Below are 26,933 nucleotides of genomic sequence, written 5' to 3'. Positions count from 1 at the left end.
TCGGTTTGGCTCCTCGACAATTTTCGTAGCCCCCTCCCTTGCGTAGCGACTCGTGTTCCACACCACTTTGACACGACAAACGGCCAGTCGAGTCAGTCAGCCTCCTGACTGTGCGCAACAAACAGCAAAAGTCTGGGATTTGCGGGGGACACTTTCAACATATCAAACGGCGGATTTCATTGCTGGACAGTTGTGAAATTGGCTCTCGAACAAAGTATGGGTTCTGATTCTCCCGTCAAGCGACTTCAAACGATCTCACCAGACACCAGGCACTGATCCGCAGGGTCCTGCCCGCTTTTGCCTGTCTCTTCTGTGCTTGTCTCCAGGGCTGTACCTGTCTGCCACCCAAGGAAAAGGAGTGTGGGGCCAATGGCCCCACCTGCCAGAGATGGCAAAGCCCGGGTCCACAATCGATTCCACAACGCAAATTCTCGAAATAACGTCAAATAAACAACGCCAACTCAACAACAACACCACGGGCTTGTGGTTTAGTGGTATAATACTCCCTTAGCATGGGAGTGGTCCGGGGTTCGATTCCCCGCGAGTCCAGCGTATGGAGGTTAAATTCCTCTGTTGTACCTTGTTTTTGCTTTGCTTTTTGTTATATTCTTGCAATCTGGCCGTCAAAGCCTTGTTTTTCATCCATACGCACGACGGGATGTGCCCTCTACATCTCGAGGTCTTTCCGGGTGCTTAACAGGTCCAGAAACCGATTCAGCCGGCCCGGCATAGGCTCTTTGGAGGAGACTTGTACTTTTGGTAGCTCGTCGCGCGAACACAGCAAGGCTCGAGTGATTGGCCAGGAGTACAGTGTTATTAACAATATTAAGATGCCGGCTCAATATAGAGGTGCAGAAATGCTTAAGCAGGTCTAGAGGTCTAGAGATCCACAGATTCAGAGGTCTAGAGGCCCAGAGGCCCAGAGGTCCAGAGGCCCAGAGGCCCAGAGGTCCAGAGGTCCAGAGGTTCGAACAATCAGAGGTTCAGAGGTCCTTTGATCTAACACTCTTCTTCGCTTCGCGACGACTCTTCTCAACAGCTGGTGGTAGACTGGCTACATGATCAGGCACTCGCCGTCTAGCGGTTAATGCCGAGCCCGCAAGCAATCTTGATTGTCACAACATTGGCGCAGGTCAGGTTCAGGCCGACGCTGCCAGTGCCTCCGGTCATGAGCAGGACCTTCTAGTTGCTGTCGGCCTTGAAGAACTCGTCCTGGACCTCGCCTATCCCAGAGTCTGAGGTCATGCCATCGAACCGAAGACATTCGATACCGGCCTCGTGATCAATTGCAACCTCGATGATGTCCGCAATCTGAGGTAGTTCGAGAAGATAATGATACCTTTGGGGCCATCTCCCTCTTGTATGCCTGCGACAATCTCACAGATCTCCTTGACGCGCGGTGACTCGCTTGCGAGCTTCGAGGCGTGATGGTGCAGACTCTCGATCCAATCAGCCCGCGTCGCTTTGCCCCTGCGCTCGTCTGGTCGAGACAGCGGTTGGTGATGTGGTCGTGAGGGATGTGGAGTAAGCCTCAATATGGCGAGGTGCGAGAGTTGTTATTGATGAATACAGTACTGTGATTGAGGCAGTGCTCAGTGAGTCGATCGTGAAACGAAGTAGAGCAACCTTCAAGATGACGAGCTTGGACGGTTATGGGTAGGTGTAAGCTGATGTCCCAAGAGACAGGCTGGCGGAACTTGTTGGGTGGAACGGAAGCGGGGGTGAAAGGAACCTGCGTGCAGCGGAATGTGGATATTGTTGAGTTTGAGAACTGATGGAATCAGTATTTCAGGGCAGTTGTCTTTCCGCCCTGGTTCAGGTTGTTGTGTTGCTGATTGGTGCTCACGAGCTGTGCATGAGGATTTGGGAAGATGAGACGAACATGGGACTGCGCAAGAGGAATTCCACCAGCTTTCAGCCTCCCTCGCCGCGATGCTAACTGAGTTTTCAGGTTCGCACAGTATCTGAATATCGTCATGAATGGCGCTGCTCAGTACAATAGCATAAGCACAGACAATCACCTACGGATCCCATTCAAGAGGTCCGCTTAGGTCACAAACGGGGCTTCAGCAGCTCCGGTATGCAAGTGAACGGCGTGCTGATATGCAGTTCTTGGGATTTACACTCTCTTAAGGCTGCCCAGGTATTTACAGGAGGGTACTCGACCGGTCGTGCATATCATTGTATGTTGCTGTATCAACCCCAGGGACGGCATCGACACGGGAGAACATTCCCCCCTCCACTCCTCCCAAGCTCGGTCATCCCATCTGCCACTCTTCCTCTAGGATCACCCTCCTCACAGCCAGATCATCTCACCTTTCACGCTTTCACTACATGCTCATATCGTTTTGAAGCAACAGCAACCACAACAGCCGAAAGACACCATGGCTCCCACTGCACCCAAGCAAGCGAAGGGCAAGGAGACAAAGGAGCGCGTCAAGGAGCAGCTGGACACGCACGTATTCACGTTCTCCGGCACGCACTTCAAGATACCCCAAGCATGTCTGGAGGCCATCCAAGGTTTGCAGGAAGAAGATGATAGCCCCGTGCTCATCAATACGCAAGCCCAAACGAGTGGTTCTATTGTCACGGCCCTCAAGAAGCACCCCGAGACAGGAAAGCGTCCTGATGAGACCATATTCACGCTCGAGGAAGTCAACACAGACCTCAAACCTGACAGAGAAGCTCATCTGCTGGTCGGGTTCACACTGAGCATTCTAAAGCCTGAAGATATGACCAAGCGAACACCAGCAGTCCGTCTGGTTGGCACGACCATACCTGACTCTCAATCAGCAAGTGTCGACCTCGACGACGACAATCAGTTTGCGCTTCCCGTTGTGGTAAACATCAAGCAAGCCGCAGAGCTAGTTGACACTGGGAAGAAGCCGACCTTCTATGCCCTGGCAGGGGAGCGCCGGGGTGGCCTGTACATTCCACACACCGTGGCCGCCGGTCGAGTCTTCTTCCTCTCACTTTTCCGCGGACCAGAGGAGACAGACATCTACCGCAGCTTTTCTTGGTCTAGGAATGTCGTCGCACGTGCCGCAGACCTCATCCTGAGCATGAAGCCCGTTGGAGAAGGAGGAGACAGCTTCAACCAAGCCAGCAACTCGTCCAAAGTCATCGTAGAAGCTCACAGAAGTCTCGTAGCCGAGCTCGAGTTCCATCTCGGATGCTTCGAGATGACTTCTGACGTGGCCCATGCAAAGGCAGCCTTGAAGTTTCTTGAGGAGGCGCGACATGACATGAAGCACTGCCCTCCCCCATCTGCAGACACGCTCTCACGCTTCATCGACAACAAGGACGTCGATTGGGATGACAATGACTCTCAATACGTCCTCAGCGAAGCGCGAGCCTTGTGGCCCGAAATCAACCTCCCAGAAGCCAGCACTATCGCCACCCTGAAGCTACAGCTCGTTCAGGGTGACGTTCAGGTCATCCCATCGCAGGTGCCGATGTTCCTCACCATCGCTCAGGCCATAGCATGCTGCCCTGACCCCGTTCAAGCGGGCATCGCCCAGGGCGACGGCTTCGCATCATTTGTCCTGCACGTCACCAAGCACATCAAGTCGCCATTGCTGCCGAAGGAGGGCCCCACCCCTCAGGGAGCAGTTCGGATGATGTGCGCCCTGGAGGAGGTACTTTCGAAGGTGACTGAAGCGTGGCGTTCGTTCGTCAAGGCAAGCCGGGAGGCCGCGGGAGACCGAGTCAATGCACAAATTGCTCCTTACATCGCCGAGCATGGACTCTCCGCTGCTGACAAAGACAATGTGAAGACGATGCTCACAGATGCATACAAGATTATGCACCAAGAGTACATTGAGGGGAGCAACGTTGTGGCGGACAGGATTGAAACGATTGTTGACATGCTCAAGAGCAGCGGCATTCACGATCAGAGCGAGTAAGTGCCCCTATCCTTCGTGATATCAAGCGTGGAGTGGACTAACGTATCAACTTAAGGGAGGCCAACGGAGATGGGGATAACCAGTAGCCCATGGCACCCCTACTCATAGGCGCAATTGAAATCGCGACTCAGTAACGACGATCTGTCGACACGCCTGTTGCACTGTCGTCGAGTACGGGGTTTTTTTTCTCAAGTGCTTGGGAGTCAATGGCAGGCAGTCAGGCTAGTCGAGACACGCGAGCACACAGTAGACCGGGTGTGGACGGAAGGAGCACACGGGTTGCCGTACCTGCACAGGGGTATTTGATCAAAGGGGTGAACATCAACCCATGTATTTCTGGACAAGTAATAGATGCCTTCCAAGGCCGTCAATACAGAGTGTCCTAGTTAAGTACTATGGTCCTGATCTCTCAAGCAGAGAGAGTAACGGAGATGATGTCAAGCTTGTGAGCACCCGCCAGAGACCACGAGATGACCCAAGACATAACGGGCGCCAACAGATCACCAAACAGCCTTCCACACTCAGAAATGTAGTCTGCCTTGTAAGCTCAGAACTCCCAGGCCCCGTGGAACTCCGTATCTGATCCGGTTGACGTATTTATCTCCCAAGAGACTGAAGTCCACCTGAGTCACCCGAGCGCTGAGACCGCTATGAAAGCAGAGCCATCCTCATTACAGTCCCGGGTTGACCAATCAGCCTCGGGCTGTGCTCAGAAGTTTGGAACATCTATGTGACGCCCGTCTGTAACACAGGCTATGTCACTCAATTATCCCGTCAATGCTATGAACATTCCCAGCAGATGAGGGCAAGCCATAGTTCTGGAGATCCAGGCGGAGCTCTGGTGGAACCACAATCAGGAGCAGCAGGCGTACGATCGAGTATGGCACACAGGTCAGGACAAGCCCAGTTGCATCGTGCGCATGTTCGCCGATAACAGCATGATCGACCACAAGATCTTGGCGGCCCAGCGGCGTGATGCGGACAGCCAAGAGAGCATCATGCAGAAGCTTCTGCGTCCGTCCGGCGTGGCGCCTGTGCTGAAACAGCTCTATCTTCCGATTGAGTACTGAGGATCACAGGCATCTCTTAGCCTCTGGACGTCTAGACCTCTGTTCTTCTGGACCGTGACCCCGATGAGAGTAATTGTGAAATCACCATGAGGGTTCTAGATTAGTTTGTAAATAATCAACACTTGGCACCATCAAAGCAGACCCGCAGCGCTTGGAGCTCTTTACATCTCGGGATGGCTTGACAGCCGCGTTGGATCCTCTGACGTATTGCAAACATACCTAGGTAGTTATGGATCAAAGAATACAATCCCACATTTCTCTCTCTCTCATCTTCTCAATGCAGGCCTCGGGAATATCGTGGATAGGCTTGTATTGCAGCCTTAGAGTCCGCATAATATAGACTGAAACTTCAAGACGCATGCAAGGAAACCTCCATGTCCTAGAGCATTGTCACGTGAAATGCCGAAAGCTCTACGGTTGCAACTTCTACGTCACACGCTGGAAACGTTCCGTACTGGAGCAGCTCAATCAAATCGGATCGTGATGGATCACTAGGGCTTTTCGCTTTTACCGCGATGCTGGCATGACACTCTCCAACTCGTGCAGCGCCGAGCGGCGATCCTTGCCTAGACTTCCGTGCCATGGTCTGTCGACAGAAGTGTGTATGCACCTCATGAGACAGTGAATGGTATTTAAGCGGTTGATTTCGCCAATAGCGACATGGCGGTGATGACACAGCACCCAGTAAATGTGCAAGCCTCGCCTCCCGGCCACGAAGGTAAGCTTGAGGTCATAGACTTTCTTTGCTCCATGCAACGATATGCATCTCAGCCTCGACAGCCCGGGATAAGAATGCCGCGCTAACTGGCTCTGCAAGTCCAAGCATAAAGTTAAGAGAGCAAGGTCCAATTGTCCTGAGAACCATTAGTCTGCACTACAAATACATGCGAACTTGGCATTGTTGCGAGGGTATGTCACTAACGCTACGCTGCACTCCTCTAGACACAACTCTTCTTCTTCGTATTCTTCTTCCTCCCGTCTCCTCTACTCTTGAAGCAAGAGGACTCACACATTGACATATCAACCTCTCTTGGGCACCGCACATGCTAGTTTCAAGCCGTCACGACTCCCATCACCTTCATCTGAGGGTTGCCTGGCTGAAAGTCAGCGATTGCCACTGCCACACGCTTACTACGAATTCACTTCGCCATCACCATCACGGTCTTCTGAACCGCACCAAGAGCTCCGCTCACAAGCTCTTGCTTCCACTCATCATCACATCACATTTGTCAAGAGACCATGGCCACCGGCACTGCTCCGAACCCCCCCACGGGTGGTGGCACCGCCCATGATAATGAAGACGAGCAGTACGAAGACTATGCTCCTGATCAGATCACGTCCGAGGGCATCGTCGACAATCCTCTACTCCGATGGGCAGACATGGATCTGTACGACCTCAAGGGCATGGTCGACCTGTCGGTCACCGACCCCAGTCCCATCAACAAAGAAGAGGAGGAGGTGGTGGCGAAGACAGTCACTGATGATCTTCGATGGGTCATCTATCGCGTAAGGTACTCAAAGAGGCTTCGTTACCTCATCGAAAAATATGTAAGTCTACTTGAGTATTCAAGCTTCTTGTCCGTTCGTCTTGCTAATGAATGAACTCAGTCAGTACCTGCCGCCATCAACGACAAGGTCGAGATCGATTGTCATGTCAACGCCCCCCTCGAGCTCGAGGGCGAGGAAGACCCCGCGGCGATTGACATCACTGCACACTGCTGGTGTGACGATGGCGTCTACTGGCTCACTCAGTCAAAGCAGTGGCAGCAGTTCGAGCCAGGCAGCGATGAGCACACCGAGGAGCGGGTCGCCGAGTTCTTCGCAGCGCTCGCCTCGGACACAGATGCACGCACGGCCACCGACACCACATTCGATACGTATGGGGAGGGTTGTCAGTGCCCTATCTGTCCTCTCAACAGACGCTTTGCTGAATATGTCCAGCAACTCTCCAACGACGTCCCTAACGCGCGAGAGGACTTCTCCCGCGACTGGAAGGAACTGCAGGATAGAAAGAAGAAGATACTAGACATCCTCGTATTCTGGGTCAACCTGGAGAAAGAGGACGAGGAAGCTGCAGCTGTAAGTGGAGAAGGCAACGGACGCGAGGGTGACGATGAGGAGAATGCAGAGGAGGTAGGCGAGGAGTGTGAAGAGAGCGACGAAGACGAGTAAAGAAGTGGAGAAAGTTGAAGTCAGACACGATGACTGCAGTGGAGGAGGGCAGGATTGACGGCTCGTGGTGATGGGGACGAGTATTGGGGTGATCACCATCCAGGTCAGGACCCATCGTGAAAGAAAACATGCACGAACCCGAAGAGCTGCAGCAAAGCAGTGGTTAACGACATCCTGCATGATATCTCGAAGAAGGGTCCCTGGAGAAGAGTCGCTGCATAACAGTCATCAAAGACACAGGCGACAAGGATCACAAACATGCCCATCATACATACACATGGCATGCGCGCCTCCATAGATCGGATAAGGGACAGAATGTCATTTCCGTGCTACAAATAAGGATAGAAAAGGTTCAGCATCAAATCTGACAGCAGATGAAATTTGACTCGACTGCCGCCAGCATACACTGAGAGCCGATTGTTCTGTACTCGTGGGGAACTTTTATCTGCTTATGGAAGTGCTTTGTTGTCGCTCCCGCCTTTCGTGGGAGAACAAGGTGCGATGAAGCCACGACTCCACGGGAAAAGTCACATCGGAGTCTTCAAATAAACTCAACACAATTTTCGATTCACACTGCTTGATGATAACAATCTTTTCAGCATCGAAACCGTGCGACTGGCTGATGGCATATCCTCGTTGATTGGTGAAAACTCTGATCTGGTGCACCTCATCGATAAAGTCGCAGTTGAAATGATTGTGACCAAACGCCCAGAGCTTGACGTTCGGACTCGTCCAGCAGACTTCCGACGACAGATCGCTCGCGAACCCTGAGAGTATGAGGCTGTTCTTGTGCTTGGGATCCATGGCTCTGTCGTCCAAACTTGGACTGTGGTGCGTGAAGATGACGAGCCTGTCGTCTTTGTCCTGACGGTTGCGCACCTGGTCGTTCAGCCAGGACAGTTCCTGCTGGAAATTCTCATCGTGCTCCTCCACTGTCCAGCCCGAAATATGGTAGAAGTTCTTTATGCCGAAACTGACGGCTTTGAGCGCGTGCTCGGGAACGCGGGAGAACAAGGTGCAGCCAAGTACAGTGACCTTGCCATCGGAGGCAGGCGAGAATGTGTAGGCAGATTTGTCTAGGAAGACAAACTCCCCAAGGGTTGCATCTGTATTTCTCTCGTGGCGGATTGTCTCCTCGAATTCCCGCATTTGTTCTCTCGAATCGTCCCATGACGAGTACCAGGGTTCGTGGTTGCCAAGCACGAGGAAGACAATCTTGAACAGATGCAGGTGCCGCCTGAGAAAACCTAGATAGCCATTCCTGTGCTTTGTGCAGCCAATATCTCCCAGGAGTGCAAGGTATGGTGCGCGAGGGCTAATTTCGAAGCTGTCGTAGGCCTTGGGACTCTCGAGATGCAAGTCCGAGACGATCTGGAATTCGACCATGTTTGGATGCAGCGAAGGGTTCTGCGACTAATTGTGGGGCTAGAATAGATGATGTCACCGAGTTTGGGCGTGAGGCTGATGGCAAGTGATGAACAACGGTAGCTGGCTGTGAGTGTCACTATTTTGGTGCTTTCAAGATGCAGGAAATTCACTTTCGTTTGGAAATGGGCCAAAAGCACAGCTGGCACCGGCGCCTTATAAGTCATCGAAGGCCGTGCCTTCCACTGATTGAACCTGGAAGGTTCCCGCCCAGGCACCCACCTCCGAAAGCTTGTAGGGCGTCAAAGCCCGCGATGGAGACACCCTGGCAGCGAATTCGTGCTGGTTGAAAGCAACATGAGTGGTCGCTCATTGTTCGCTTGCTTGTTGAAACTTTGCAAAATGTCGTCCCGAGGCAGGCCTGCTTGATGGCTGGACGAAGTCATCATTCAACGGGCGAATGGGGAGTTGTCGTGGGTGCATGCATCAGCATCACACACAAAGGCGGGTCCCACAATTCCTCCAGCCGAATGCCCCACTTCCGATGTATGCAAGTAGCGAAGCACTTTAACAGGCAACGCGTCAAGTCACGTCCCACTGTGGACGAGACGCGTCCAACGCGTCCGCTAAAGTGGGATTTTGGAACATTGGCCAGCGAGCATGCATGAACGCCAAATCGACAAGAGCCAGGGAGGGCCTGCCACAATTGCGCCGAGGCCATGTCACAAACAAAGCTCTGACACCAGCTGCACCGATATTCCTTCTGCGGTAGTGATCTTTTCAGCATCGGCCACGGCTCGCCGCCGCTTTCTCATTGTGTTCCCTTCTAGGAAAGACAACAGCCCCCTATTACCGAAACAACCACATAATCTTTCCGTCGGCATACACATCTCTTCGACGCTTCGAACTCTCCTACCGAGGCTGGCTTCGAGAGACCCATCATATCGCTACAATGCCAAACACATCATTACGGAAACCCCAAAAGGGATTTGTGCGCCGCGGGGGCAAAAAGGCATACCATGGCGGCACAAGGACACGCACTTTCGCGGCTTCGACGACCCGTAACGAAGGCACGTCGGCAGACGAGAAGGCCGAGCGGACGATACTGGCCCACCAGATCGACGAGTCCATGGGTTTTTCCCGCTACGAGTCGGGGCGGAAGAAGGAAGGCTGGCTCGTCAATGTGCAGCCCACCACGATAGGCCTCGACGACGACCGGATACCGGGCGGTCGCTCCGCCCTGGATTGCTACTTCATAGAAGAGGATGGGCAGACTTTCAAGGCTACAGTCGAGTACGAACCCTACCTGATGATTGCAGTCAAGAAGGGGCGGGAGAGCGAGGTGGAGGAATGGGTCAAGCGCGTCCCTGGCGACGGCGTCGTCCGGGGCGTCAAGAAGGTTGAGAAGGAGGATCTGAGCATGCCCAATCACCTGCTCGGCTACCGGAGGACATTTCTGGAGCTGCGCTTCGCAAATGTGCAGGATTTGTTGTCTGCGAGGAGGGACATCATGCCCATTGCAGAGAAGAATAAGAAGGCCATGGGCACCGCCGATGTCTATGCTGAGGTCGCTGCGTAAGTCAACACTCGGCCATGCTTGCAAGAGAACCCCAGACTGACCCCAAGTTGCAGCCAACAAGCCGGGTTTGACCTTTTTGACGATTCACGAGATGACGACATGAGACGAACAACCACATCATTTGCCGATGCGAGCGACTACATCACTGACATTCGAGAGTATGACGTACCATACCATGTACGAGTAATGATTGATTTGAGTAAGGGTGCTCCTAAAACCGATGGACGGCGCGATGTTGCTGACACCTTCTCTAGACATCCGAGTGGGAAGATGGTACTTTGTGGAGGCGAAGCATGGCGTGACGACGGTCAAGCTTAACGAAGACCGTCTTGTCCAGGCCGATCCGGTAGTCATGGCCTACGATATCGAGACCACGAAGCTTCCCCTGAAATTCCCCGACGCAGCCATTGATCAGATTATGATGATTTCATACATGATTGATGGGCAAGGCTTCCTCATCACGAATCGCGAGATCGTTGCTGAGGACATTGCAGACTTCGAGTACACTCCGAAACCGGAATACCCCGGGCCTTTCATGATATTCAACGAGCCAAACGAGCGCGCAGTGATAGAGCGATTCTTCTTACACATCAAGGAGGCGAGGCCAACAGTGATTGCGACATACAACGGCGACTTCTTCGATTGGCCGTTTGTGGAGGCAAGGGCGACCGTCAACGGCATCGACATGTACCGGGAGATTGGCTGGAAGAAGGACAGCGAAGACATTTACAAGTGTTCATACGGCGTGCACATGGACTGTTTTGCCTGGGTCAACCGAGATTCATACTTGCCCCAGGGAAGTCGAGGCCTCAAAGCTGTCACAGTCGCAAAGCTCGGTTACGATCCAGACGAGCTTGATCCGGAACTCATGACGCCTTACGCCAGCGAGAGACCGCAGACGCTTGCCGAATACTCAGTCTCCGATGCTGTTGCGACATACTACCTGTACATGAAGTACATTCACCCCTTCATCTTCTCACTTTGCACGATTCTCCCTCTGGGAGGCGACGACACATTACGAAAGGGCACAGGTACACTTTGCGAAATGCTGCTCATGGTCCAGGCCTACGAAAAGAACATCATCATCCCCAACAAGCATGTGGCAGCGAAGGAGGCCTTTTGGGACGGGCATCTGCTTGACGCAGAGACCTATGTTGGTGGTCACGTCGAGAGTATCGAAGCCGGCGTGTTCCGTGCGGATATCCCAACCAACTTCGCGGTCGACCCGACGGCGATTGACGAGCTCCTCAACGACCTCGACGCAGCCTTGAAATTCAGCATCACGGTCGAGGAGAAGAAGTCGCTTGACGACATCGTGAATTATGATGAGATCAAAGAGCAGATTGCATCACGCTTACGGTTGATTGGAGAAACGCCAAATCGTAATGAGCGACCCCTAATCTACCACTTGGATGTCGCGTCCATGTATCCAAATATCATGACAACGAACCGACTGCAGCCAGATTCCATGATTCAGGAGTCCGATTGTGCAGCTTGCGACTTCAATCGGCCAGGCAAGACTTGCGACAGAAGGTTGCCATGGGCCTGGCGTGGAGAATATCTTCCGGCGAAGCGAGACGAGTACAACATGATCAGGCAAACTCTCGAGAACGAGAAGTTCCCAGGCAAATGGCCAAACTCGCCGATGCGCACATTCCAGGAGCTCCCTGAAGAGGAGCGCATCGCCTTGACGAGAAAACGATTGACTACGTACAGCCAAAAAGTCTATCACAGGATCCGCGAGCAGACGACAATCACTCGGGAGGCCATTATCTGTCAGAGGGAGAATCCATTCTTTATTGACACAGTGTCTGGCTTCCGCGATCGTCGATATGACTACAAGGGCAAGGCAAAGGTCTGGAAGGGCAAGACAGAGACTCTCAAGTCATCCGGCGCACCAGGTGCCGAGGTCGACGCTGCCAAGAAGATGATTGTCCTCTTTGACTCGCTACAACTTGCGCACAAGGTCATTCTCAACTCGTTCTACGGCTACGCCATGCGAAAGGGGTCCCGATGGTACTCCATGGAAATGGCCGGAGTGACGTGCTTGACAGGTGCCACTATTATCCAGCTGGCCAAGGAGCTGGTCGAGCGCCTGGGACGACCTCTCGAGCTGGACACTGATGGTATCTGGTGCATGTTGCCAGGCAGCTTCCCAGAAAACTTCGCCTTCAAGATGAAGAACGGCAAGAAGGTCTTCATCTCGTACCCTTGCGTCATGCTGAACCATAAAGTCCACGCCAAATTCACTAACCATCAGTATCAAACCCTGGTGGATCCCAAGACATTCAAGTACGAGACCCACAGCGACAACTCCATCTTCTTCGAGGTCGATGGTCCATATCGTGCCATGATCCTGCCTACTTCCAAGGAGGAGGACAAGAACTTGAAGAAGCGTTATGCCGTGTTCAACGACGATGGCAGCCTTGCCGAGCTGAAGGGTTTCGAGGTAAAGCGGAGAGGTGAGCTCAAGCTCATCAAGATCTTCCAGCAGCAGATCTTCAAATTCTTCCTCGAAGGAACAACATTAGCAGAGTGCTACTCCGCAGTCGCCAAGGTTGCTGATAGGTGGCTCGACGTGTTGCACAGCAAGGGCTCGACTCTGGCAGATGAGGAACTGATCGACCTGATTTGCGAAAACCGCAGCATGTCGAAAACGCTTGAGGAGTACGGGTCCCAGAAGTCCACATCAATTACCACGGCCAAGCGACTCGCTGAGTTCTTGGGCGAGCAGATGGTCAAGGACAAGGGCCTCAATTGCAAGTACATCATCTGTGCGAAACCGCGAGGCGCTCCCGTCACTGAGCGTGCCATTCCGGTCGCCATCTTCTCGGCAGAGCTCGAGATCAAGAGGACTTTCTTGACTAAGTGGCTGAAGGAGGAGCCTTCAAACATGGATCCTCGTGCCCTCCTGGACTGGGACTACTACCTTGAGCGTTTGGGTTCCGTCATTCAGAAGCTCATCACGATTCCTGCTGCTCTCCAAAAAGTCCGGAACCCGGTGCCCAGGGTTCCGCATCCGGACTGGCTGCAGAGAAGAATCAACATCAAGGACGACAAGATGAAGCAGAAAAAGCTCACCGACCTATTCAGCAAAGGCCCGCTCGAGGACATAACAAACCTTGGCTCACAAAGACTGAACGATCTCGAAGACTTTGGCTCGAAGTTGTTGAAGCCGAAGAGCACAACGGCAATGATCAACTCGTCTCAGCAAGCGGCAGCAACGAAGCGAAAGTCTCCCGAGCCAACTAAGGAGCTTGACCCCTTTGCCGCCCTGCCGAAGGTCATGCCAAGTCCTTCGGAGGATTACCCGGCTTTCCTGCAATACCAGAAGCAAAAGTGGAAGATTCAGAAGCAGGCACGAATCCGCCGCCGCCACTTGTTTGGTAATCGAAGAGGCAACGTCGGCAGCAATATCCAACAAACGTTCCGAAATCAAGCAGAAATCACTTTCAGGAACAACTGGCAGCTTCTTCAGCTACGTGCCACCGACAATCCAGGCATCGTAATGGCGTACGTCTTAATCGATGCCAAGGTTCACACACTCAAGATCAAAGTGCCGCGACAGGTGTTCCTGAATCTGAAAGGAAAAGATCTCCCCGATATCCACATTGATGGCTGTGAGGTTGAGCAGGTTAACTACACTCTGCCAAACGGCCACTCGTCGACGCACTTGTTCAAAATCACCGTTCCCGAGGATATCTATTTTGCGGAAGCAGAGAAGTTCTCCCTATTGTTCAACCACCCAAGTGTGGAAGGCGTGTACGAGAAGCAGGTCCCGCTCAACATTCGCGCCGTCTTGCAGTTGGGCAACCTATGCACCATTGACGAGTCGCAGCCCGGCGTTCTAGGCAAAGGCCTGGAGCAAGGATTTGACCTGAGCGGCCTGATTCGTCCGCCAAAGGCTAGGACATACCTCGAGTCGAACCCTCTTGGCTATCTGTACGTCTCCCACATAACGGCTGGAGAGAGGCAGATCTTTGGCATATTTTCTACGACCAGCGACCAGGCGCACGTCGTGATTCTTCAGAAGTCAAGAGATAATGGCCAAGACCTTCCGAACATCAACAAGATCTACGCGGACATGCTTGGACGCAGGTCTCGGGAAGAGCCAGAGGGCAGCAACTGGCAGGACTGCTTCAAATACCAGGCGAAGCTCAGCTTCAAAGTTACGCAAGTGACGACGCGGCGCAAGGCTCACCTCGAAATCGGCGATCTGGTCAAGCGGCTCAAGAAGGATGAAACTCGCCCGCTTATGCTCGTCATCCAGTCATCTCAACGCAATCAGCTCGTTCATGACGTGCCTGTTCTCGGAGACTTCCCCGTGCTCCCGCTCAGATATGATCAAGCTGACAGCTCGCTGCCACCACTAGGCTGGCAGAGTGTTGTGGCTCGACGACTGGTCACACACTATCTCAGCCTGGGATCTTGGGTGCTGCATCTCACAGCGCTTGCCAGATATGGCGACATCCCTCTCTGCAACCTGGAGCGGGACGACCCGAGGTTCCTCATTGATGTCGCGTACGCTCGCAGGCTGCAGACTAACAATGTGGTTCTCTGGTGGTCGCCCGGCGCGAGGCCAGACCATGCAGGCTATGAGCAGGACGACGTCACGGGCCCGCTGGACAAGGTCAGCATGCCATCAGTCAATCAGCCTGGCACATACGCCTCTGTCTGCATTGACATTGACGTCCGTAATTTGGCCATCAACACCATCCTGACCTCATCCCTCATCAACGAACTGGAAGGATCCGATTCTATCTCGTTCAACCCAGCGGCTGACGCGGCGGGCGGCGACGATGCGATGCTGCACTCCGAATCCGCTTTTGCCAATGCAGGTGTGCTCGTTCTTCGCGAAATGGTCAAGTCCTGGTGGACTGAAGCTTGCAGGGGCAGCTCAATGGCCGATGTCCTTGTTCAGCACCTCGTCCGCTGGGTAGAGTCGTCGGATTCGTTCATGTACGATCGTGCTCTCCACTACTATGTTCAGATGATGAGCCGCAAGGCTCTTCTCCAGCTGATGGCCGACTTTCGTCGCGTCGGCTCCCAGGTTGTCTTTGCCAACTCGACCAGACTATTGCTGCAGACTACCAAATCGGAGGTTGGCAATGCCTACGCTTACAGTCAGTACATCATCAAGAGCATCAAGAGCAAGGCTTTGTTCAACTTCATCGAGCTCGAGATCAAAGAATACTGGGACTATCTCGTGTGGTATGACGAGTTCAACTACGGAGGAAAGGCGTGCCAGGAAGTCATCGAGGCCGACGAGCAGAAACTCGAGACAGTCATGTGCTGGCAGATCAAGACCTTTTTGCCCCTCCGCCTGCAAGACGTCTTCCAGCACTGGACGGTGCAGTTCATTGAGCTGATGCACAAGGTCAAGCGCCCCCTGGGCGACCCCGACTCGACACCACGACTCACACAGCTCCCTGCGCGTAATGGCACGCAAGATGAGGAGAACACTCTTGGTGACAAGAACTCGATAATCCTCACCAAGACGTTTGAGCGCCCACTAAAAAAGGAGATTCAGTCCCTCGTCTCGACGCAGGCTCGTGAGCTCCTGCATCCTGAGCTCGCATCCGATTGGACCTTCCCTGTGCTCCCCGGCAGTCATCTCAAGAACATGCGCAACCGCAATGCTGTTCTCGAACTCGTCAAGTCGCTGATGCAAGTCCTCAGCCTGGACAAAAACATCACGATGGAGGCGCGTCTTCTCCGCAAGGAGCTCCTTCAGCTCTTTGAGGTGCGCGAGTTTAGCAAAGACGGCGCGTTTGTCAACCCCAGCGAGTCTCTCAAAGTACCACAGTGGAGCTGTGCAGAATGCACCATGGCCCGCGACTGGGACCTGTGCCGGGACGAGAGCCTGCTGCCGGACATAGACGAGGTGGTCAGCGCCGCGGGTGCCATTGCTGGGGGGCACAACCACAACCTTGACGGCACGGTGCTGCAGAACGAGATGAAGCGCGCCGCACAGGCGAAGCCGTGGAAGTGCAGCTACTGCGATGCCGAATTCGATCGGCTCAAGATGGAGGAGCGACTCCTCGCAGACGTGCAAGGCTTCGTGATTGAGTGGACGACACAAGACCTCAAATGCGCACGTTGCGGCGGCGCGCGGCTGAATGACTTCATGGAGCACTGCCCTTGCTCGGGCGAGTGGGTGGAGAGCGTCAAGAGAGACGAGGTGCTGCGCAGGTTCAAGGTGTACAAGGGCGTAGCAGAGTGGTTTGGGCTGAGGATGCTGGGGGCTTTGGTGGATGAGGTGCTGGTGTGTTTGTGAATGATTTAGATCCTGCGGCCGTACCATAGAGCCGGTAGTTGGTTCCGTGTCACTGGCGTTCACGGCGTCGTTGTAGTGGAGGAGATTCCATTTCAGTGTTGTGCATTTCATTCATTGCTGGGCATAGCTTCATAGTTTGGAGTTTGGGACAAAGTCTTCAACTTGCATGAAAGAAGTAGATCAGATTTTTCGTAACTTCGACTTGTCATCTGATGACAAGAATCACGTGAAATGTTCCTTGAGGGCAGGCTGAACCATAAATACTAGTCGACATGTTTGTTGCAGGTGTATATATTTCTACATTGCCAGGTGCCGTGAAAGAGGTGTTATTGGTACATTTCTCATCCCTCCCGTCCCTGCAGATATGCTTGTCTTTTCTTCTTTTCTGATCATGTGCACATCGTTCTCACCGCATTCGACAGCTTTTCCTCTTTTCCTCTTCCGTGAAGAAACTTCTTACCTAGGAAGAGCCAGAAGCGTCTACTGCCACACTACCACACGAGCGGTTGTGACTGAGGATTGTTCTGATTGGTCATAATCCCCGGCCAACGTCTCTTCCCCTCCTCGTCCTCCTCATAATAATACAACATTCCTCTGGCTCCCACTCCCCCACGATCCCCGCTCTCTGCGCCAAAGGAAGGGAGAGCTTGAGAGAGCTACTATTTCGCCTCGCTCGGCTTGATCTCGTCCTTTTCACGCACCTCGCCCGTGGCCTTGTCGACGACCTCGATGTTGGCGGCGGCGGCGGCGGCGGCGGCTTGCTTGTCCATGAGCTCCTGCTGGCGCACACTGCCTTCGCTGGCCGGGTCGACGAACTGCTCCTCCGCCGCGGCGGGTGATGATGACGACGGCGCTGGCGCTGTTGATGAAGCAGCGGAGGAAGAAGAAGAAGCTCCGCCGCGAGTCACGGCCTCGTGCAGGAGCTGCGCCTGCACGGCCTTTTGCCGGGCCAGGGCCGCCGCGCGGTCGGCCTGCCGCAGCATGTACGTGGCCACGGCGCTGGGGGTCTCCCAGGTCACGGTGCCCTGCGCGGCGGCCTGCAGGCGCCGCTGGTTGCCCTCCTCGCCGGCGCGGCCGAGGATGCTTGCGATGGTGGCGACTGAGCGAAGACTATTGAAAAAGTGGGACGAATGTCAAAGGTTAGTTTCGTTTCTGGAAAGTATATGGAAAGGAGGAAAGTGTCTTCTTCGGCTCGGGAAGGGGTTTTTGCCGCCCCCTTCGGGACGTAGCTCGTGTCGGCAGGAAGGGTGGTTGATAACTCACCTATCGTCGTTGGCTGGGATGGGGTAGGTCACCCAGGTAGGCTCGGCGTTGGTGTCGATGACGCCGATGGTGGGGATGTTGGCGAGGGCACACTCGTGCAGGAGGACGTAGTTCTCGAGCGGGTTGAGGCAGACGACGAGGTCGGGCTTGACGGGCTGCGCGTCCATGTCGTGGTAGCTGAGCGAGGCGATGGGGTTGTCGTGCTCGTCGACCATCTCGACGGGCAGGGCGCGCAGCAGGACATCGCTGTTGGTGATGGCACCCGCGGGCCACTTGGTGAAGAGGTGGTAGCCCTTGGCCATGCGCGCAGCCTGGACGACCATGCGCGTCTGGCCGGGGCGGTTGCCGACGAACAGGATGTTGCCGCCGGCGTAGGCGACGCCGTCCACAATGCTGGCTGCCCGGCGCAGGTGCGCGGCCGTCTGCTCGAGGCTGATGATGTGGATGCCCTCGCGGACGCCAAAGATGTAGCGGCCGTTGGCCGGGTTCCACAGCGATGTGTTGTGGCCCATGTGCACCTGGGCGGCCATGAGCAGCTCGAGGGTGATGTCGGCCGGGCCTGGCGGGTTGCGGAAGATGTCGTCTGGGTGGTACTTCCTCTCCGTCACGGCGCCGGCCTTGCCAATGTAGCTCTTGAGGTTCTGCGCCTTGCGGAATTCGGCCGCCGTGTTGTCGGGCACATTGGACTTCTTGTTCCGGTTCCAGGGCTTGGCCGTCCGGATGAAGAGGGACGGCGTCTTCGGAGCCTGTGTGCTAGGGTCTACAGGTGCCGACGTCGTCTCGGCCGTCTCGGTCGAAAAGGCACGGATGCATCGTGACGCCGCTGTTTGGGTCGCCGTCTGTCGCAGAGGAGCAGCCAGTGCTCTCCGCGCTGGATTTGACACGAGAGCGTCAGTACGGGGGGGCTGTTGAGTGGATCGCGAGCATTGCTTGGTCAGGACAAACCTTGGCGGGCACTCATCTCTCTTATTATCATCGCTGGTATGCGCAGGATTGGCTGTCCTGTGCTGTGTTTGAGACCTCACGGGGGCAAGCGCTATGCTGGCTGGCCTGGCATGAGGTCGTCGCGACTTTTCTCGAAATGCTGCAGCCCACTGTCCACTGGCAGCCAATGGGAGCACCAGCCCGCCCTTCTGTGTGGGGTGGTTGTGGTCCGCTTGCACCTCCCGCTTGGCGGCTTTCATAAGTCGCACGAGTAGCCCCATATTCTCAAGTTATACTGACGGCGATTCATCTGCACAGCGCCAACCTTCACGGCGCTGCTTCGGTTCATCAAGGCATTGCGAGCTATAGTTCATTGTTTAGTCTATGTACTCGTTCGTTGCGCCTAGCCTTTCTACAGTCAAGCATCATGCCGTCATACGTGGTCTCGTCATAGCGTGCAGGAAAACGAAAAACAAAAGCGTGCTACATCATTGGTGTTACGAGTCTGACAGGCTTAGCGACTGCTCGACAACCTCGAGATGGTAAAGACACCAATGATCACCACCGCCAGCGTCACGACCGCACCAGGCAGGAGCAGCTCGTTGGGAACGCCCGCAATAACCTGATCCGGCTCCGACCGGTGATGCCCGTGTCTTCTCCGCCGTCTAATCGCGCTCATGTCCTCCTCATCATCATCCTCACTGTCATCTTCATCGCTGTCCTCAACAACACCACGGCGGCGGCGCACGCCGGAAGCGGCAGTGCTGGCCGGCGGTGTCGGGATGGGAATGTCAGGCTGGGGAGCCGCAACGGTAACGGGAGGTTGAGACGGGTCGTGCACGAAAAGATCAACCTTCTCGCGGTGGCTGTGCCTGGCTAGCATAATGGCCTCAAGCAGGTCCTGATCGGTAGTGATAGAGACGGTGTCTCCCTCATCGTCCAGGTAGCTCATGGCGAAGCCGCCGACGCTCAGCTTGCCGTCATCGACGGTGGGGGTTCCACCCAGAACGTCGGCCTCCTTGCCAAGCTTCGCCGCAACGCTCGTGACAAACTGCTCAATGCCCTGGCTGGCAATCACCTGGAATCGGTGCACCCGGCCACTCGGGGCCTTGAATTTGAAAGCGAACGGCATGTCGGCAATGGGAACATCAGGAGTGATGGGCTCGAGAAGGGAGCCTTCCCCGACGTGGGACGCACTGTCGCCTGGTGCTACGGAGTCGCCAATCCTGTCGCGGCCGTGGTCGGGTGACATCATCGACCGCGACGCCATCGTGTGGTGGTGGCTGCCGTCTCCACTGACCATGGACTCGGTCTCGTTGTCGAGTGACAGCCAGAACTTGTTCCAGGCAGGGCCTTCGCTATCGCCAGAGCCCATAGTGTTAATCTGCTCAAGGGTGGCGTAGGTGAGCTTCAAGACGTCGACCATGCCGACAATCTCGCCCGAGTCGTTCATCACGGGCAGGTTGAGGTAGTGGCCATCTGGAGAGACCATGTTAGTATAGCTTCATGCGTTAAACCGATTCAAGAATGCTTACCGTGCATCTTTCTGAGCGCAGCCTGGATGCTCATGTCCATGGGAGCAAAGTCAGGGTGAGGGGTCATGACTCTGACGACACTGCAGTTGGCCGGGTCAAGGCCAGGGGCAATCACGCGCAGGACGACGTCCTTGCTGGTGAAGATGCCTGTAATCTGACCCTGGTCCTGGACAAGCACGGCTGTGGTGTGGTTCTCCTTCATGAGCATAGCCGCCTCCTTGACGGAGGTGCGAACACTGACAGTCGTGGGAGGCATGCCGTTCAGGACAGACTCGAGAGTCGGGCCGGACATCTTAGAGCGCAGAGCCTCCACGTACTGGATGATCTGCTGCGGCTGGCTGGTACCGAGCTCGGACTGGACACCCTCGAGAGCGGCGTACAGCTTGGTGGAGGAGGCATACGCCCGCTCGAGTTTCTCCATGGCGTCGTAAAAGCACTTGGTGATGTCGAGGATACCAGAGATGTCCTGGTTCTCGTCCATGACGGGCAGGTGGCGGAAGCCTTTGCGCACCATGAGATCGAGCGCATCCGTCGCGCTGGTGTCGGTCCTTGCGCAGAGCGGGTTCTTGGTCATGATCTCGGCAATTGTGACACTGCTGGCCTTCTGACCCGCGCCGACCACGCGGAAAGCCAGATCCTTTGCTGTGAATATACCAGCAATGCGGTCGTCGTCGTCGGTAACCAGGACGCAATCTTCGCGCTTGGCAGCCATGAGCTGCGCAGCCTCGGAGACTGTTGTGGAGGGCTTGATCTGGAGGGCCGGGCTAGGCTTGAGAGCGAGGACAGTTCCGGGAGGGGCCTTGCGGGAGTGACGGGCACGGTTGGTGAGGCCCTTCTTCTTGGAGAGGTCGCTCTCCAGTTTCCTGCGGATGGCCTGCCAACATCATGTTAGTTTAGGGGTGATCTGCTGCTAGATAGGCGAGGAGATGCAAGAGCACTGGGCTCGAGCGTGCGAAACGAGTGTCCACATACCTCATCACGCTTCGACTGCTTCTGCCGGCTGGCGCTGACCCCCGAGGCAGCCTCGCTGGGCGCTGGCTGGTGGCTTGCCTGGGTCTCGTGGACGGGCCTGGGGATGCCAGAGCCTCCAGCAGGACTGACGGGAGTGTTGAAAGGCATGGCACCGCGACTGCTCTGACCCCGGTTTGGAGTGCCTCGCATGGTTCCGGACATGGTGGAAGGCGCCGTGGAGAGTTTTGTTGCTGTCGTGGTCGTGGCCGCGGGACAGCGTGCTCGATCGGCAGAGAGCGATGCGGGACCGGGTGCAGGCAGAGAGGGGGGACGTGCTGCTGCTGCTGCAGGAGCTGCGTTCCGCGGCGAGAGGGCAGCAAGGACGAGGACGAATGAGACGGCGGACAGTCGACCAGGCTCTTGGGTCTCGCGATGGTGGCCCGAGGTGGTTCGGCGAGGGGGAGCGGTGTAATTATTATTATTTACACGACAGGCCTGTTCTTTTTCGCAGCTACTCCTCACTGGGCCGGGCTGGGCCCAAGTCAGTCGGGTTGGGCTCTGGCACAGAGTGCAGTGCAGCGCAGTGCCCTGGCCGGGCCCCACAACGCCGGGCAACGCAGCCAGTCAGCGGGCGGCAAAAGGGCCCTTGCTAGGCGCTGGAGTCGGGAAACTGCGGCCCCGTTTTCCATTGTTTCTGCTCGAGGCAGGCACTGCACAGCGGTGAGGCAGGCACACCCCACGCACTTGGTGGCCCCTGTTGACTTGACGACGATGCTGCACGCCCAGCACAACCCCTCTATTGACATGCCACCTCGCATTATCGTCGTCTGTCAAAGTTCTAGGACCTCCCTTGCTACGGCTTCCACAGGTCACGGGCAATCAACAGTGTCATATTGACTTGCACGTTGCTTCATTTGCGCTGGTGTTTTGGTCATCCATGGATGTCATTTGTCATGCACACAGCCCGCCCGCCGTGGTTTGTTTACATCGGGGCCTCAGCTGTTGTTGCAAGCCTGGCTTGCCCGCAGGCTGCCGACGACTGCGACAGAGAGCACAGGAGAGATGACGTATGATAGCTATGTTGGCGGACATTAGCAACTCGCGCGCATGAATGAACCGCCACGGGGATGCGAGATCTGGTCAACTTACAGCCAGCAGTTTCGCAATGCTCATCTCCTCGTCGGCGCTCGCATCGCTGACCTGCACCAGCGTGATGAGCTTCATGGCCGGGGGCCCTGTTGGCATGAGCATCATGGTGAACCACAGCATCGGGTCCTCGCCCAGCACTCCTGTCTCTCTCGCCAGCGCATAGATGGTGCCAATGGACACCAGGGGCCACACCACGAAGCGCACCAGAGTGATGAAGACCACGGGCAGCCATGGCAGCCTTGATGCGTGGCGTCCCGCGCCGTTGAGGGAGGTGTACAACGACACCCCTGCGACAACCACTGGCAGCGGCACAAACAGCCCGCCGATGGTCTTTAGCGAGGCCGTCAACCACGCGGTCAGCACGCCGCCGTCGGTCGTCTCGTTGAAAAAGGCCCGGTGCAGGGCGGGCGTAAGGCCGACCAGCGTGCCGGCGAGGGCACCAACCAGCGGCGCATTGACAAAGTCGCCCAGGAAGAGGAGCCACCACTGTGTCCGCGGACCAAGCCGTGACCAGCGCAGCTTGGGAACGAGCGAAGCTCTGCGATGCGTGTGCCGGCTGGCGTCCGAGGCACGACGTCGACTCGGCCAAAACCTGTTGTCGTTCCACGTCTCATCGCCATTGTACTGATCCGGCCCCAGCAGTCTGCTCCTCTCACTGACAGGCTCCTCGGCATCGGCACTCAAGCTCTGCTCGGGTGTCGGCGGGTCGTCTTCCTTGGCCTGCTCCGGCGCATGCTCACTGTCAATGAGTCGCGGGCCAACCGCAAAGGTCAGACAGCTGGAGACCGTCGCGAAGATCAGGAAGTATGCCTCGGCCCGCCCAATGGCCTCTTGCACCGACTCGTCTCGTGCGAGTAGGGACTCGAGGATTCCCGTCTCCTGCAGCGCGCTAATGAGAAGGAGCGGGTAACTTGTCGTGTTGTTGAACATGAGCGCCACCGTCGTCCAGTCCGGCATGCCCAGCACCAGGTGGGCAAAGACCCCCATCAGGAACGAGAGCAGGTGACACAGCATTGCCCAGAGCAGGACAATGCCGTAGTCTCGGGCATTGGCCAGCTCCAGCTGCGAGCCGACCTGCGTGATGAGCAACGCCGGCAAGAACATGCGCACGCATGCTTTGGAGATTGCCTTTGTGTTGTCGCCGTCGAGCAGACCCAAGTGTGCCGCGATGCCGCCATAGGATATCACGAGCAGCACCGACACCGACGCCTGGATCGCCCCGAGGAACGTCTCGGCCAGTCCTGAAGTCGCCATCTGTGCAGGGGTTTTAGTCTTTGCGGGGTTTTCCCAGTTGCTTTCTGGTAGCTGTCGATATCTGATACCTCAGAGTCGCGTACGTTACAAAAAGTATTTCTTTAAAGCATCGGACATCGTCAGGGATAATTGATAAGTTCGCATGCTGAGATAAGGTGTTCTACCGCATGCGTCATTCGAAGCCGCGTGTTCGGGCCGGCGAAGTCTAAACGAAGGGTTGGGGTCGTTTTCTCAGATTCGCTAATTCCGCCCACCACGCCAGGTGGGCGTGGGCAATCAGCGTGGGGGCCATCGTGTGCGTAGATGCTTTCGTGGACTTTGGTATGAATCAGGATAGATCTTCAATCAACAGGACAATAAAGTAACTGCGGACTGCGTGTCCCGGCTGTCACGATGCAATCATGTAATCCTGTCTGTTCATGAAGCATGTGAACATAAACTTTCAGCTCAAGCCTCTCGCAAAGTCCTCACTGAGACATTGTTGTCGCAGGGCGAAATGTAGGTCTGGCGGCTCCCAGTTGCGTCCGCGGCAGGCCCTTGCCTCCACTTTCGGCGACTCAAGAATACATGACCTTGCCCGTCGAGTTGCGGATAATTCGGAAAGACAGGAGAGACAGGATACGGAGCAGGGAGGGCGTGCGCGGAATGTAGCTTCGAGGTTGCTTCAACGTATGCTACAGTCTCCCTAATCCTCGCCCCTTGATGCGCATTGTGTATTCCATGTACATATGATAAGGTTTTTGTCACGCTCCCAGCTCATCGTCCCTGATTAGAAAATGGGACTTGTCTCATTACTAGAGCGCAGGTTATCTATGAGTAGAGTGTATAATGTCCTAGAATCAGACTCCATGGGGCACAGCCACACCATGGAACGCGGAGACGTGAGACGAGAAGCCGCTTTGAGGTTAAACTCATCTTTCTGAATTGAAAAGAATCACTGAATGTCGTCAATAATTTGTGTACAAGGACGGTCTTGGCCTTCCTCAGCTTTCTCGCCGGTCAGGTGTGCTCCAGCAAGTGCTTGCCCGTGGCCCAGTGCCACTCGTGTGCTTCGTGGAAGATGGAGCTGGCAGCCACGCAACTTTTTGGTGTGGCAGACGCGGTGGGGCTCGAACGGCGCTAGCCACGGATGCCCCACTCCACCCATAACCATGGAGCCCCACACACGCAATTTTGTCAATTCATATGCAGTGATAAACCCAGCATTCCTCAATAACCACCACTGGGCGCGATGGCAGAGTGGTCTAATGCGATAGACTAGAAATCTATTCTCTTCGGAGGCGCAGGTTCAAATCCTGCTCGCGTCGCTAGCAATTATAGCTTCAGCGGGCGTTTCAGACGCTCACAAAATAACTTTTTGAGTTGTTTTCTTCTTTTTCTTTTTTCTGGGGTGTTTGTGGCTGTTTAGTCCACGAAGCGATGAGTTCCCGCCGTTGTTTTTGCCACAGGACAACTCCCCCGTGTCTGGCAAAGGCCCCGCACGTTGTTTCGACTTGCCGCAATCGTATTCCAAGTTGTCCGGAGTTGTCGCCGCATGGGCTCACCAAATGCGAAGTGCAGCGCTGATTCCGCCGGCAACTCATTCGCATGCCCGGCGCACACGAGCACGCACGACAGGTTCGAGGGATGCTGCTAGAACTTCGCACCGTCAATCGGATCCAAGCAAGTGCGTTTCTCCGTGGTGCAGAATTGTTTGCACCTGTTCCTCGCAGCTTCAGTTACGGTTTCGACCGGACTACGACGAAATCAACACCGGCATTTTGCGAGAGTCATTTGGTACCTCAGTCTTCACTCCCTGGGACTTGATTGGCGAAGTCTTGTGTGAACTAGATGTGTCGTGTGATGAGTTGTGGTGGTCTGTCCGGTTGCGCGCATTGCGAGGTTTCGCCAAGGTTGGGAGCTCAGGCCTCGAAGAGTCAAGGCTGTCGTTCCAGTCGTTCCAGATTCGGATAGACAGATTGCACAACATGTGCTGATGCGTCAACGCGAACGTTCAATTCAGGAACATAGCTTCAACGCTGGCCGATCGACCTTGAAATTCTCCCGTGTTGGACTTGGACAAACCAGCCAAAGGGCCTCTAGCAGTTCGTGACGTGGCTGATTCGCAGAAGCGAACCCGCCAAGACCTGTATCTCATTGACGTGACTCTTGCGATGCGGCTGGTCGTGTTCACCTCAGGTTGTTGATTTTCCTTGACGGGCTTATGAGTACGTGAAAGTCCAATGAATCGCTGGCCAATCCCCAGGGCTTCGTTGATCGCTTTGTCAAAGCCGTCGTTCTTGGCGTTCTACGCAACGTGTTTGTCGTTGTCGTTGTCGTTGTCGTTGTCGTTGCCTCCCAGTGTTCGCTGTCGCCCTTCTCTTTGATTCGGCACTACTGCTCGAGAACGGGGTGACTAATTGGCTCCGCGATCTCGAAGTCAGGCACCTTTCTAGTCGCACCTGACGAACACCATCAAAGACGCCACCAGTATTCACACTTGTGGCGTGGCATTGCACCGTCGGCTAATCATTGAGCAGGATCATCGATCGTCCCAGGAACCATTTTATATACTGCTCCCCGTCCAGCAATGGCTTGCGCTTGTGGTCAGTCCGATCATGGGCACATTGGTGGTTGTTCTCGTGTCATTTTGAAACTCCAGATTATCTGAGGGAGCTCTCGTCCTGACTTTCCGATCCAACACCCTTCTGACCGATGTAAATCAATTGGGGCATTCCGAAGCAGGTAATTGGCTTGCTGATATATCTCAGACAGTTCTATCATGGGTCAAACCCGATATGTCGAGTCGATTGATGCTCTCGCTCGCGTCCGATTGGGCAAGGTTGGTGTTTGGGATAGTGGTGGAATGGAGGGTACGCGTGACACTGAGCCCACGTCGATAGGCGAGCGAGAGGCTTCGTATTATTGAGAGAGCGCTACTTAGTTTCCATGAGGCTGTGCTTTTTGGCGGGCCCATGAGTAAACAAGACAAATCCTGCTGTAACTGCTGTCCCGCAGGTATTCAGGTTCAGTAAGTCGCCACAATTTCGTCTGCAGCATGGACCAAGACACGAAAAGTTTGATGAATCCCGGCATAGATCCAGAGCCTGCAGAAGGTATGGGATTGTTGTCACGTAAGGTCACAGTTATGGCGAGAAGTTATGTCGAACGACCAGGCGCTAATGACATGAAACGACGCCAGGAACAGCATGCGTCTGCTTTTCATACATTTCATCGTGCGAGCTTTCCTGGGACCATGACAGAATGTTTGGAGTGGCAGATTTATTGCGGCGAAGGATTTTCCCATTGGCCTCGGAATTCAATCATGTGAGAGATCCCCTAGGTTGTGTACATCAAGCCTGATCTCCATTCAACTTAAGCCGCATCGCTTTCCCGTTGCGGGGACCTGATGGACAGTCGAGAGATTTTGCAGATGCCTTGGGACCCAACTACCGTTCTCACCACCATCAAATCTGCATGCTCTTCGCTCTCGGTGATTGCAATATCTGC

General features: G+C 55.1%; 7 protein-coding genes and 2 non-coding genes across 9 annotated transcripts; 5 read left to right on the top strand and 4 right to left on the bottom strand.

The window, feature by feature from the left end:
• The first annotated feature begins 477 nt into the window (after window positions 1-477).
• B0I36DRAFT_t107 lies at window positions 478-549 on the top strand. Its single transcript has one exon. It is a non-coding gene; the product is annotated as a tRNA-Ala (tRNA).
• Window positions 550-2,384: 1,835 nt separating this feature from the next.
• On the top strand, window positions 2,385-3,991 carry B0I36DRAFT_363665 (uncharacterized protein; the record flags this gene model as incomplete). Its single annotated transcript, XM_046158845.1, has 2 exons — window positions 2,385-3,901; window positions 3,961-3,991. The coding sequence occupies 2 exons, from the start codon at window positions 2,385-2,387 to the stop codon at window positions 3,989-3,991; spliced, it is 1,548 nt and encodes a 515-aa protein (XP_046011360.1).
• A 1,644-nt stretch (window positions 3,992-5,635) lies between these two features.
• B0I36DRAFT_350013 (uncharacterized protein) lies at window positions 5,636-7,147 on the top strand (the record flags this gene model as incomplete). Its single annotated transcript, XM_046156851.1, has 4 exons — window positions 5,636-5,693; window positions 5,756-5,884; window positions 6,210-6,523; window positions 6,584-7,147. 4 exons carry the CDS (start codon window positions 5,636-5,638, stop codon window positions 7,145-7,147), a joined length of 1,065 nt encoding a protein of 354 aa, XP_046011359.1.
• Window positions 7,148-7,446: 299 nt separating this feature from the next.
• B0I36DRAFT_325000 (Ser/Thr protein phosphatase superfamily) lies at window positions 7,447-8,960 on the bottom strand. The gene has a single exon (XM_046154184.1). It carries the CDS (start codon window positions 8,531-8,533, stop codon window positions 7,589-7,591), a length of 945 nt encoding a protein of 314 aa, XP_046011358.1. The 5' UTR covers window positions 8,534-8,960; the 3' UTR covers window positions 7,447-7,588.
• A 504-nt stretch (window positions 8,961-9,464) lies between these two features.
• B0I36DRAFT_363662 (uncharacterized protein) lies at window positions 9,465-16,368 on the top strand (the record flags this gene model as incomplete). The annotated part of the gene is made up of 3 exons (XM_046158844.1): window positions 9,465-10,087; window positions 10,145-10,290; window positions 10,346-16,368. 3 exons carry the CDS (start codon window positions 9,465-9,467, stop codon window positions 16,366-16,368), a joined length of 6,792 nt encoding a protein of 2,263 aa, XP_046011357.1.
• A 659-nt stretch (window positions 16,369-17,027) lies between these two features.
• On the bottom strand, window positions 17,028-18,302 carry B0I36DRAFT_244786 (ribosomal protein S2, flavodoxin-like domain-containing protein; the record flags this gene model as incomplete). The annotated part of the gene is made up of 2 exons (XM_046150091.1): window positions 17,028-17,478; window positions 17,632-18,302. Coding segments are annotated over 2 exons (1,122 nt in total), but the record flags the coding sequence as incomplete, so codon positions are not given.
• A 767-nt stretch (window positions 18,303-19,069) lies between these two features.
• On the bottom strand, window positions 19,070-21,263 carry B0I36DRAFT_363660 (uncharacterized protein; the record flags this gene model as incomplete). Its single annotated transcript, XM_046158843.1, has 3 exons — window positions 19,070-20,034; window positions 20,091-20,964; window positions 21,063-21,263. The coding sequence occupies 3 exons, from the start codon at window positions 21,261-21,263 to the stop codon at window positions 19,070-19,072; spliced, it is 2,040 nt and encodes a 679-aa protein (XP_046011355.1).
• A 773-nt stretch (window positions 21,264-22,036) lies between these two features.
• Window positions 22,037-23,444, bottom strand: B0I36DRAFT_245293 (auxin efflux carrier; the record flags this gene model as incomplete). The annotated part of the gene is made up of 2 exons (XM_046150145.1): window positions 22,037-22,117; window positions 22,191-23,444. 2 exons carry the CDS (start codon window positions 23,442-23,444, stop codon window positions 22,037-22,039), a joined length of 1,335 nt encoding a protein of 444 aa, XP_046011354.1.
• A 1,225-nt stretch (window positions 23,445-24,669) lies between these two features.
• On the top strand, window positions 24,670-24,751 carry B0I36DRAFT_t108. Its single transcript has one exon. It is a non-coding gene; the product is annotated as a tRNA-Ser (tRNA).
• The last annotated feature ends 2,182 nt before the right edge of the window (window positions 24,752-26,933 follow it).

This window comes from Microdochium trichocladiopsis (genome assembly GCF_020744255.1).
Source record: "Microdochium trichocladiopsis strain MPI-CAGE-CH-0230 chromosome Unknown B0I36scaffold_6, whole genome shotgun sequence".
NCBI classification, from domain to species: domain Eukaryota; kingdom Fungi; phylum Ascomycota; class Sordariomycetes; order Xylariales; family Microdochiaceae; genus Microdochium; species Microdochium trichocladiopsis.
Note: the sequence above shows the minus strand (reverse complement) of the source record. Positions and strands in the feature narration are given on the sequence as shown.

What these genes read in the sequence shown, in the direction of transcription:
- B0I36DRAFT_325000 (XM_046154184.1), bottom strand. Translation starts at nt 8,533, where the DNA reads ATGGTCGAATTCCAGATCGTCTCGGACTTGCATCTCGAGAGTCCCAAG.